Source organism: Heteronotia binoei, chromosome 1, assembly GCF_032191835.1.
Source record: "Heteronotia binoei isolate CCM8104 ecotype False Entrance Well chromosome 1, APGP_CSIRO_Hbin_v1, whole genome shotgun sequence".
NCBI classification, from domain to species: domain Eukaryota; kingdom Metazoa; phylum Chordata; class Lepidosauria; order Squamata; family Gekkonidae; genus Heteronotia; species Heteronotia binoei.
In genome coordinates, this window is record NC_083223.1 from 187,435,706 (window position 1) to 187,448,275 (window position 12,570).

The following is a 12,570-nucleotide window of genomic DNA, read 5'->3' on the forward strand; positions in this document are numbered from 1 at the left end:
CTGAAAGAAGCCTTTTTCTTCCATTCTTCCATTTTCTTTTTTCGAGAAACAATTCCTCTGCTGGGGAAGAAATACTGCAATAGCTGAAAGGCTAATCATAGCAAATGAAAGCTTCTCTGAAGTGACAGTCATGTCTCTATTGTACTTTTAAACATGACTTCAGAGCTATATACTTTGCTCTTAAAACAAAGCTTTTGACTTAGTTAATAAGAGGAAAATGCTATTACTGTCTTTTTTGGTAAGTCAGAAGTTTTCAAAATCAAGATAATGAAGACTTAAGATTCTTCAGTAAAACAAAATACAAAGGAAAACTATGCAGCATATTGCTAACTTTCTTCGCTAACGTTTTATTATTCTCTCTCATTTTTAAAAACTAGTATTTTGCAGCAGTTGCACAAAGCCATTTTGCTTTTCATTTAAAAGCTGGCACTTTAAAAAATAGATTTTAAACACAGTGGCAGAAATGAAATTTAACCACAAAGCAGAAATAGCAAAGTGGTAATATCAGAATTGAAGCCCAATCTTCATGATTTACATCGACCTCACAGAACATACCGCATGAATTTTTTTAACTATTAGAATAATGTTTTTGAAATGTATTATTTGCTGATAAACAGGGTGCTTTCACACAGCGACGGTTTGCGAGTGGATTTTGCTGTTCTTACATGGTAAAAATTCATGTGCAAAGCATGTTATTTAGTGTGTGTGAATGCACCCACAGTTTCACATAATGGCAAAGGTGTCATTCATTAGCTTGCTGTTTTAAAAATTGGATACAGAATTTAATATTTCTTCCTACTTTCATCATTTTATTTCTGCCTCTAAGTGTAATTGATTGTACCAGAGTTATCTATTATAGTACCTCTGAAATGTATCATCTTAAGCTCTATAAAATGTCTGTCTTATGGAAAAAATAAGAAGGTAGCTACATGCAACTGTAGACAGAATAGTATTGTTTGCCTTTTTATTATTAAACTTCTGGAAACATGAACTTAAAGCAGAAAAACTATATGTATGTTTGATGGGACAGGGTGTTTTTATTATCTTTTATTTTTTGCCTTTGGGTCCTGTGCTCCAAGGCAGCAAAGCATCTAGGGAGTTATTTGGCATGGATTAATTAAGCATATACCGCACCTTAATCATTTCTGTGAATTTCCTTCTAGGTCCAAGATTCCCAAAAAGCATAACAGCAGCCATACATGTGCAAACCTCCCTTTCCTAGTTAATGTAATTTTTCCCCCTGAAATAAGTTCAGTAGATCAGTCACAAATGTAAATAGAGGAATTTAAAAAAAAATGTATAACAGAAGCTATTCCTCCTTCAGCACTCATTTGTAGTTTAATAGCTTGGGGATTTAATTCCAAGGACAACTCTATACAATTGACTTTAGTGAGGTTCTGACTGGTTGTGAGTATAGGGGTGACACATTTGGGGGATTTCTTGAGGACTTTAATTGTTACTAAAATTATCCAGCAATATGCAAGTTCACTGACTACATTTTTTTTGCCAGCATGTAAGGGAGCTGCTCGTAGGACACTGGGATATGATTTCATTATTTACTTTATTTCAATACTGTCTCTAAGCCAGAAACTCTTGAGGCAGCATGCGTAATAAAAGAATCAACATGCAGTCAGTTAAGAGAGTCACAATTTATGTAGAATATTTATACTTCACTTAATCTTGTTAGACTCAAAGAGGCTAACAAAACATCAAAAGGATGCCAATATAAGCATCCAGCAACAAGTTAAAGCCAATACCGTATTAAAACAGCTGAAAATCAATACACACTGTTAAAAAGCAATACAAGCAAAATGGAGTATTAAAACATAACAATATAAAAATTTCAGTTCTTTAAAATCCTTTAAAAGGTAACTTAATTTAGCAGCAGATGGAAATACCGAATTGTTGAAAATAGTTTACAACGTGTAGCAGGAGATGTGGACTCAAACAATATGAAACATTGTGGCAATTTAAAACAAAAATTCAACAGACAGGGGTTTTTTTAAGAATGGTGATCACCAAATGACTGAAGAAAATAATTTTCAGCTAATGCCTAAAATGGAACTGTGCCGATAGTAGCGAAAAGGAGGACAGTTCCACAGAGGTAGTGCCAGTACAGAAAATGTCCCTTGTAGGCCCCCATAGGGGTGCATTCAACAGGACTTCTAATGCTGAATTTAATGTTTTTGCAAGTTTGTGTGGGAAGAGGTATCTTTATTTTGTTATAAACACAAGCCTTTGGAAACCTTTTCCTGGAGCTATGAAGGGGTCTTCCGTTCATCATTGATAGTTTGTAGCAGGGCTTTTCTGGTAGAAAAAGCCCAGTAGGAACTCATTTGAATATTAGGCTATGCCCCCTGATGTCACCATTGTTTCACACAGGGCTTTTTTATAGAAAAATCTATTTGCATATTAGGCCACATCCCCTGACACCAAGCCAGTAGGGTTGCCAAGTCCAATTCAAGAAATATCTGGGGACTTTGGGGGATAAGCCAGGAGACTTTGGGGGTGGAGCCAGGAGACATTAGGGGTGGAGCCAGGAGCAAGGGTGTGACAAACCTAATTGAACTCCAAAGGGAGTTCTGGCCATCACATTTAAAGGGACGACACACCTTTTCAATTCCTTCCTTCCATAGGAAATAATGAAGGATAGGGGCACCTTCTTTTGGGGCTCATAGAATTGGACCCTCTGGTCCAATCTTTTTGAAACTTTTTGGGGAGAGGCACTAGATGCTATACTGAAAGTTTGGTGCCTCTACCCCAAAAAACAGCCCCCCCCCCAGAGCCCCAGATACCTGCGGATCAATTCTCCATGATTTTCTATCAGAATAAATCTCCATAGGGAATAACAGAGTTCCCAGCAGACATTTTCTTCCCCTCCCCCCGTTTTCTGATGACTCTGAAGCGGGGGGGAGGGCCTCCAAACCGGGGGATCCCCTGCCCCCACCTGGGGATTGGCAACCCTGCAAGCCAGCCATAACTACGCTCCTGTGAGTTCCTGCTCAAAAACAGCCCTGGTTTGTAGTTTTGGGTTCTAGTTGCTGCTCCTACCACCACACCACATGCCATCATGAAGGCTTTGGAGACTCAAAATACCAGTGTTTCAGGGATGCAAGGAACTGTGACATGAAGGGAGCAGGAAAGATTGGTCTATGAATCCCAACCTGTGTGTTCAGACCACCAATTATTTAAGTTTCCTATATATGAAGAAAAACACTTTAATGGGTCTAAAATTCCAATAAGAGTAAGAGTTCACTTGTGTGCACAGAAATACATAGAGATTAATACTGGAACAGTGAACAAGTGAAGTATGGTAGAGATCCTAATCTAGATGCTTCATGAGGACAAATGTAGGCATGACTTGAAGAGATCCAAGAACAGATCTCCCATGATGCTTTTCAGAATTAAGAAGCAGTTGGAGGGTCAGATTGGGGCTGAACTTCAGTCACACATACAATCTCCAAGGCTGCTGTTTCCTTCATATGACAGTGGCTCTAGGGAGTGATTGCAGCATAGGTTAAATTTTTGAACACTATCCCTCTCTGTGCAACAGATTTGCTTCCCATCCCTACAGCTGTTATTAAGCCTGAAAAATTATGAAGGAGAGGGAGATCTTTCAGAGATCTCTCAGGGTCATGTCTAGTTTTGTCCTAAGAAAGTGGTTTCTGGCATTCTCCTTTGAAGTTTTATTTGTTAAATCAAAGTCAGCATTTATGAGTGCTCTTAACCGCCAATTGTGACTTTGATTCAGTTCTTTAACTCCTTACTTCCTCTCCCTCTCCCAATTTACAAACATTTAGGTGTGTGTGAATTACCTAAGACTGATTAAATAATTTGAATTCTTTGAATGAATGGAAACTATAATCAATAATAACATTCCTGATGGCGAATGTTACGTGAATGGAAGCTTAGGGTATGTACAGAACAGGGTGGATATAACATTGTTTCCTGTACTGATTCCATTGTATAAAAAGATATCAAAATACACCAATAGGCATTAACCAGAAGAAAAATATTTAGAGCAATATAAAGTAAAATAGATTGCATAGTTCATTTCTCTCACCCCTAAAGAGCCCTTGAAAGCAGAGCTAACTCTTTACTGGATTGCTCTAACTGAATAGAATCATATTAACATAGACCTGTCCATTGGGCTCAAGCAATGCTATATGGGGACATCATTTGCTGATCTCTTGAACTAATCTAGGATGGCATTCTGGCAGGCACTATAAGTTAGAGCTGCTGTGCCAGGGACACTCACCATATGTGACAAAATGGCAGAAGACAAAGCACTAGCATAGCACATCAAAATATAGCTAAAAGGTTTCAAAATGCAAGATAAATAGCATACATATTATCCTAAAGTATTACAAAGGGTTTGGTGCAAATGATGGTAGAATGGGTTTGCTTTACAGTGGTTGACATAATAGCTACATCAGACATTCCACTCAGATCCTCTCTCCCCAAAACAGCTGCACATATGAATGCACACATGCACAGACAGACAGACATGTTAGGTTTGCGCACCCGCCTCAAGATATTCCCTTATTATGAGCAATGCTGTTAGAGTCACCCTGCTCTGAATTCTTAGGGGTGGGGGATGTTCAAAATCTTTTGATTTTAAATAACTAATGTTGGTCTGGGGAGGGGGGAAATATTATCAGTTTGTTTTTCATGTCTCTTCCTGCAAAAACACCATGAGTGATGGTTTACAATAAATCTTTTAAACATCACTATATTGGGAACAGAAATGTAGTATAGCTCTCCTTTTTTGCCTCAGCATTTTTCTAGTTTGTATTTTTCCTAATGTTTGAGCTTGCATGCAGTCCTTTTGTACAAGAAAATGAAAAGAAGTCAGAATGAAAGCTGCTTATATATAATCTCTTCCTTTCTTTATAGTTGACCTGCCTCTGTACTTTCCTCGAGATCAGCCAACTTTAACATTTCAGTCTGTCTATCATTTTACCAGTAGTGGGGAACTATATGCCCAAGCCCAGAAAAACTACCCCTACAGTCCACGTTGGGATGGCAATGAGATGGCTAAAAGAGCAAAGTAAGTAATTTTTCAATGAAGTACTGACTATTTAACATGTTGCCATTTTGAACTTGCTTTGGTTTGGATTTAAAATACTGTTCTGCTTGAAAAAAGGGTGCTTATATATGCAGAAAGGAGGGGCATGTTTTGGAGATTTCTCCCATCCCATCTCATTGCAGGCCCTTCCCATGTCATGCCCCATGCTTTTTGTAAGAGGACCCCCAATTCACAGCAGTAGCATCTCACAGACTGCAATGAGCTTCAGCAGGAAGAGTGAGGTGAGAAAGATCCATTTTGCAAATGGAGCTCTGTTCATAGACCATCCCGAAGCATCCACCAGATTTAGAGAAGAGAGAGATCACATATGTTTCTTCTTTGTAGTATTCTGACTTCCTCGCTTTCAAGTTCAGACTTCTTCCCTTCTTCCCAAAATCACAGCTTCTTCACCACCATCATCTGTAATCTCAGATCATTTGTCCCATCCCAGCTCTTTCCCTTAGTGCAGCTTCTATATCCGTGGAGAGGGAAGAGGCTTATTTCATTGATCTGAAGATGGAGAGGGAAAGGGAAGAAGTCAGGCAATCTTCCTCTCTCCTTTCCCTTGCATGGCATGGTGGTATTGTGACCAGGGTTGGACATGAACTGGCTCACGACTGTAAGTTCATGATAAATTTTGGCCAGTTCATGGTCACAAACCAAAGTTTGCAAACTGAAGAGCCACCATGAACTTCCACAGATTTTAAGACATGGTAGTTGCTGAAAGTCCCTCACTTTGTGCTGTTCACAAAAAACAGCTGAGCAACGGGGAGCTTGGAGCCATTTAGACCCCTGCTTTCTGCTCCCCACTGCTTCTCATGAGGAGAACCCCTGCTTTCTTCTACCTGCCACTCAGCTGGGTTTTTTTGCTGGATGCTTTTCATCTCCCTACCGCTTTTCATGGGGAGAACCCCTGCTTTCTGCTCCCCACCAAAAATAACGGGGAGCAGAAAGCAGAGGTCAATTTACAAACCAGCCTCTTGGTTTATATTGGTTCGTGGTTCAGTTTGTGGTTCAGCCACGAACCAAAACAAACCACAAAAATGTGGTTTGTTCCTATGCCTAGCTGTGACCAAGCTGCCTCTGCTCTGATGCCTGCACTGCAGAATAACTGGGGGAAAGATGATAGGAAGGCAGTGTGCAAAGACTCATTCCACTGCCAGTTCGTCACTTCTATCATGCTGGATCACAAGCATAGTAATGAAATTAAAGTGGCAAAGTGTTACATATGCAATTTTCATTCTAGTTATTTTTAATATCCAATCATGCACTAGTTTTAATGCAGCTGTATACATATAAACTTCATTATTGCATCATTGAGTGAATCTCTCTGTTGTAAAGCACTGATCGAACCAAAGTACTTTTCAAGTAAACAACCAAGATGACTTAAAAAAAAAGAGGCCGCAAATCATGGACATTATTGTCAACCAAGTGGTGGTATATAGGAAAGTGTCTTACAAAAAATATTTTTTTTAAGTTGAAGTTGGAATAAGTTACAAGATACAGATAGATATTGGGGTCCCTAAGGTATGAGGTTATGTAAATCAGTTCAGCATATCTGGCTTTGTGGCAAACTTGATGTGGTTTTTCATTGGGAAAAAGGGAAAGTAATTGCTATAAATATCCTTTGAATTTGAAGGTAAGTGGCTCGTGCTGTGTGGAAATCATTTAACTGGTGTGGTTTTAGACTGAAGTCTGTTTTTGTGCACACTTTCTCATTCATTATATTAGAACAGAAAACAAATAATTGGTAGGTCTGATTAACTGTTTTAGTGCATTGATACTGGATCACAGGGGTAAAAGTAATGCACTAATTTGCTTTTGTTGTCTGATAGCTATAATTCTACAATAACACTTGCCTTCATTTTGTTCTCTAATCAGTTATGTGCAAGATTCCTTTATTTAAATCCTTTGGATAATGGAAGATGGATAACATTGATCAGAGAAATATATCTTCCTGCCACATGCCCTGTCATCTGAGACGAGGGTGTCTTATCTGGGGTTTATGTAGAGCGGGGGCGGGGGGTGTATTCAACTGTTTAGTCAGCATCCTAAGCTCTATCAGTATTTGAGGGTGGAATGAGAGGTGAGGGGGCAGTTGTTGTTGTTTCCCCCTTGCATGGGACTGATCTGAACTGTTTGCCAGGGTTTTCAATGAAGTAGCATATATGAGGCTTGGACGTCCTTAGAACAGGGGTGTCAAATGTGCGGCCCACAGGCTGCATCCAGTCTATGCAGGGCTCAAATCTGACCCCCAAGCAACCTCCTTCTCCTGCTTCCTTTCCAGTGCTGCTTCAGCTGCACTGTACCTTGCTTTTTTACCAGCTCCCTCTGTGGCTTTTTGCTTCTTGTTTCCTGCCTTTTGCCTTTCTCTCTCCTCCCCCACTCTCTCTCTGTCACACACATAGGCACATGGAGAGCTTGGTGGCTGCTTCATGTGGGAGAGATACAATGACAAGCCTGCCTCTGCCTCGCTCTCTCTGCCTCTCTCTCTCTCTCTGCTTCTCACACACCTGCACTCCCACCCCACATCTCTTCTGCTTTCTTCTCTGGGGCTGCTTCTCCTCTTTGGGGGACAAAGGAGGAGGAAAGGGAGAGCAAGAGAACAATGTTGCACTCCCATGAAAGATTTAAGAATCATAGAGTTGGAAGCAACCTCCAGCATCATCTAGTTCAACAGTGCAGGAAATTCACAAGTACCTCCCCCCTACATACACACCCAGCAACCCCTGCTCTAATCTCAATAGATGGCAAAAAAAAAAAAGAGACACCTCTGTAGAATCCCTGGCAAAACTGGCCTGGAGAAAAAATACTGCCTACCCCCAAAGTGGTGAACAGCATTTCCCAGGGTGTATAAGAAGGGGCCATGAGAACTAAGCACTGATGCAACTCTTCCTGCCCTCCTTGTCATGATCAGCCCAAGTTCACAGAATCAGCATTGCTAAAAGATGGCAATCTAACCTCTGTTTAAAAACCTCCAAAGAGGGAGATCCCTCCACCTCCCGAGGAAGTCTGTTCCACTGAGGAACGACTCCAACTGTAAGGAAGTTCTTCCTAACGTTTAGTCAAAAACTCTTCTGATTTAATTTCAACTTGGTCCGACCTTCTGGGGCAACAGAAAACAACTCCGCACCATCTTCTATATGACAGCCCCTCAAGTACTTAAAGATGGTTATCATATCACCTCTCAGCCACCTGCTCTCCAGGCTGTAAGCTTTTGTGTACAAGCACACTTCTTCTTTGGAGGGAGGGAGGCAGGGTGGGTGGGTGGAAGGATAGATTCTTCTGACAAGTACAGTGTACATTGAGAAAATTATTTTGGCTTGTTCTAAAAAGGTGTTTTTAATGGATTTCTCTGTTCTTATCTGGATTTGTTGTCTTTCAAAAAGACCCTGATTAGGAACTAGAACACTTGGATTGGTCCTTATGTCTTGGAGAGTGGGGTGGTTTCTGATGCCAAATGACAACAGCACATATTGGTAATGAGACAGGAAAACTAGCTCTCAATTCAGTCCAGGAGGATGCATTGTCTTGAGCTTCTCTATCAATTGTAATTCAGCAGTCTCTCTTTCTAATCTCCATTTGACATTCCTTTGTAAAAGCACTACTACTCTTAGGTCAGCAAATAAATGTTGTGGTTTCTAATGTCAGACTTATGTCCATTTATTATTTGTGTCCTCCTGGATGGAACTGAGGCCTAGGTTTTCTGTCTCATAACCAGCTCTGATATCTGACGTGAGCCTACTACCCCTCTGCCATATCACACCTAATATCAATCCTGCTATTGCTATTCATCTGCTATTGACATTTGACTTCTGAAATCACCTTTATAAAGTTTATATCTCTATTACCTCATGTTATATTTTATGGCACACATGGCCCAGCTCAACAAAGTAACATTTTATGTAACAAATGAGTCCAACACCTCTGCCCTAGAAAGCCAACAAAGTCCTGCCACTGACATCTAGCTCTATGCCAGTGTAGCAGTTTATACCCTGCAGTGCCAGCGGGGTGAGCCAACAGCATGCAACATATCTCTGAAACACTCTGGTGTAGGAGTTGCCACTCTTGGGCCTTTTTGGCCAGGTCTTAGGATGGGGTTCTTACAAACTGAAAAGGAAGCAGCTGCTAGATAATTGAGAGCAAGTACTTCATTTAATTTTGAGGTGTGTGATTTTATAAACAGCATAGATATTATCACAAGTATACCAGGAGAATGTATACACAAACATTAATACATCAAGCTGCCTCATACTGAATCAGATCATTGGTTCATCAGGTCAATATGGTTTACTCAGTTTGGCAGTGGCTCTTCAGGGTCTCAGGTAGAGAGAGGGATCTTTCATATCACCTGCTACCTGAACCTTTTAACTGGAGTTGCCAGGGATTGAACTTGGGACCTTCAGCATGCCAAGCAAATACTCTACCATTGAACCATTGGGGAGGGACGGTGGCTCAGTGGTAGAGCAGCTGCTTGGGAAGCAGAAGGTCCCATGTTCAATCCCCAGCATCTCCAAAAAAGGGTCCAGGCAAATAGGTGTGAAAAACCTCCGCTTGAGACCCTGGAGAGCCGCTGCCAGTCTGAGAAGACAATACTGACTTTGATGGACCAAGGTCTGATTCAGCATAAGGCAGCTTCATATGTTCATATATATGTTCAACCACAGCCCCTCCCCAAAAGCCCTCCCTGCACACTTGCCTGAACTGTGAACTGAAAGTAATCTAAGATTACTAACAAGTATTTGCTGTGTTGTGTAAATAACGGTTATCAATTTTAGATGGCGTCTCTGAAGCAAACACTTGTAAGCTGCTTCTATACTCCTTGCACTAAGCAAGCCTTCAGATGTATGAAGAAAATTGTGTGTCTGCTTCTCTATCACACAAGGCTGTTCTCTGAATTAGCCTGGCAGATTATTCCATTGATTATTGCTGGATAGCAGAATATGCCATTTTAAATTTCTGGGGTTTGTTTTTTGTTTGTTTTTAAAAGCAACACAGTTTTGGTTGACAGTAGTATTTTATAAAATACTGAAGTAACAAACATTGCTATTCTGTTGCTGGATGATATACTGCAGTGGGAACTGTTCAAGAAATTGCTTCATGGGAGGCAACACCTGTTCAGGCATGCTTTCTTTTTATTGTCTTGATTGGGTGTGGTGTTATTCTTTTGCCCTACGAGAGTATTTGTATGGGTGTTACTCAAAAGATCAATGGAAAAGGTAAGAAACCATTATTGCTTTTCCCTTAAAAATATTGGACAGAACAGACAGAATAGATAAGGTAGCGATTTATCAGAGTGATAAGTTCTCCCTATAAGAAGCTTTTTAATGGTTGTTTGGGTAAATGTCTAAGGTCCATTATATCTGTCTCTGCTTTAATGATCTCCTTACAAGTTGCTTCAGTTCCATGATTTTTTATACACAGTTTACAAATATCCATTATGGTGTACCATGATGGCTGTGTGCAGACTTGAACATAGTGTAGTGTGTCAAACTTCCATTCTGTGTGAAACAAATAGCAATACCTCCATTTTAAGTTTATCCACACTAGGAAAACGAGTTGTGCTTGAAACTGCATTGAAGTCGTATAAAGCGTGTGTGAGAATCCTGCTGGTAGTAGAGGCCCAGGAAAATAACTGCATCTTCTTTCTGCTTATTAGAATGTACTGCCTGTGCATATGTTTTTATTACATTTATATTCTCAGAACCTTGGGTGATGCTAGTAAAAGTCAAGGAGTTACAGTTTTTCATTCCTTCCTTCTCAGTTCTTCCTCTTATTTTGCTCTTCTTGGCCTCTGACCATTTTGAAGACCAAGCATTGTGAGTCACCCACTGTCAAAGCACTTCAAGCAGTAAAGGAGCAGTAGGGTCTGAAGAGAACAGCCCACTCTTGCCAGGGCTCTCCCTGCATCTACACTGCATGAGGACTGATACCTGGGGCAGTTAATGAGAGCCTCTCATCCTGAAGGCTGGCACTATGGCTCTAGCACAGTCATCCCCCATGTAGCATCCAGGGGTGCTATTACACTCACCAATGTAATTTCTGGCACTTGCTTGCTTCTGGAGTCTTGACAGGGAGGAAATCTGAAAGATTATTGAATGGAAGAAGAACAAACAAACTGAGGAATTTGGGGTTGCTGTATAGCTGCTGAATAAAAAAAAAAGCATTGTGCTCATCCTAGGCAGACAGATTAATAGCAATGATTGACCATAAACCCAGACTTTTATGCCTTTCCCAGTGGGAAGGGAAAGCAGTGAAGTTCTTTTCCATTGGTGAAGAAGCCTTCCATGAGCAGAGATTTATTGTGGGATCAATCCAAGCCATACTTTTCTACTTAATATACCCATTTCATATAACATGAAATTGCCTGCTTTTTTTCTGGGAGGGTAGGAATAAGAGGTTCTTTTTTTCTTCTCATAACTTCAAAATTTCCAGTGAACTTACCTCTCTGGTCGTATGTCTCTTGCCTTCTCTGTATATTGTTAGTCCCTCCCTACATCTACACTGCCAACAAAAGTCCATATAGTCAAAGCAATGTGTCATGAGCCCTGACGAAGAGAAGCTGGAAGGGTTAACAGGCCTGGAAGAGTTGCCAACCAGTTCCTCAGCTGAACAAACAGCAGCTGGCCCATCAATCACTCTCCAGGCACCAATCTCCTCCAGACAATCAATCTCCTCCAAGCTCTCCTCCTCCCATCTCAAGAGTTCGAATCAGGCTCCGGAAAGAACTTTCAAAGTGAAGACATGAGGCACGTCGATGCTTCAGATCGCTCAGCCTTGAGTTCTAGCAGAGTCTCTGCCACCCAGGGAGCAGGCTGATTGAGACTCCCATATAGCTCCCACCCACGATCTGGTGACCTTGTGGAAGCAACAAGTCTATTCTCTGGCCTTGCATCCATGCTCCTTCCTGATCCTGACCTGCTTGATTTCCTTGGCACCCTGACCTTTTGGCTTTTGGACATTGACTTCTGATTCCAGTTTGTGATTCTGCATTGGTGACTTGGCTCCTGCTTGACTTCCTGGACTTTGACCTTGGATTGGCTTTGGACTCCTGCCTCCCTGCACCCTGAGAATGTGACACAATGGTATTCGCAGTAATAATGTATGGCTGTGAGAGTTGGACCATAAGGAAGGCCGAGCATGGAAGAATTGATACTTTCGAACTGTGGTGCTGGAGAAGACTGTTGAGGGTCCCTTGGATGGCAAGGAGATCAAATCAGTCAATCTTAAAGGAAATTGTTATGGATTGTTTTCGTCTCACCAGGAAAACACCAAGACAAGGTGGTCAGCAACAAGCAGGTTTTATTTGGAATACATGTCTGCAGGCATGGAGAGAAGGCACCCGGGGTGCTGGTCACAGTCCAGCTCAATTTAAGGCTCCCGACGCTACACCCCCTATCTGTCCCTCCGGCCAATCATGGTCAACGCAGAAGGCGCACACTCTGCCTATCCCTGATGTTAATCATATATTTTACCCTTATACGGACATCTCTTGACCTTGT

General features: G+C 41.2%; 1 protein-coding gene across 5 annotated transcripts in view; it reads left to right on the top strand.

The window, feature by feature from the left end:
* The window catches only part of BABAM2 (BRISC and BRCA1 A complex member 2), a 287,811-nt gene that overhangs the window by 250,631 nt on the left and 24,610 nt on the right, over positions 1-12,570 (top strand). For 4 of the 5 annotated variants that reach the window (XM_060245154.1, XM_060245163.1, XM_060245172.1 and 1 more), the window contains exon 11: positions 4,897-5,050. The exons of the other annotated variant lie outside the window; for it this stretch is intronic. In XM_060245154.1, the coding sequence (XP_060101137.1) occupies positions 4,897-5,050 (154 nt within the window). The remainder of the gene's footprint in view (positions 1-4,896; positions 5,051-12,570) is intronic. 5 annotated transcript variants of the gene reach the window in all.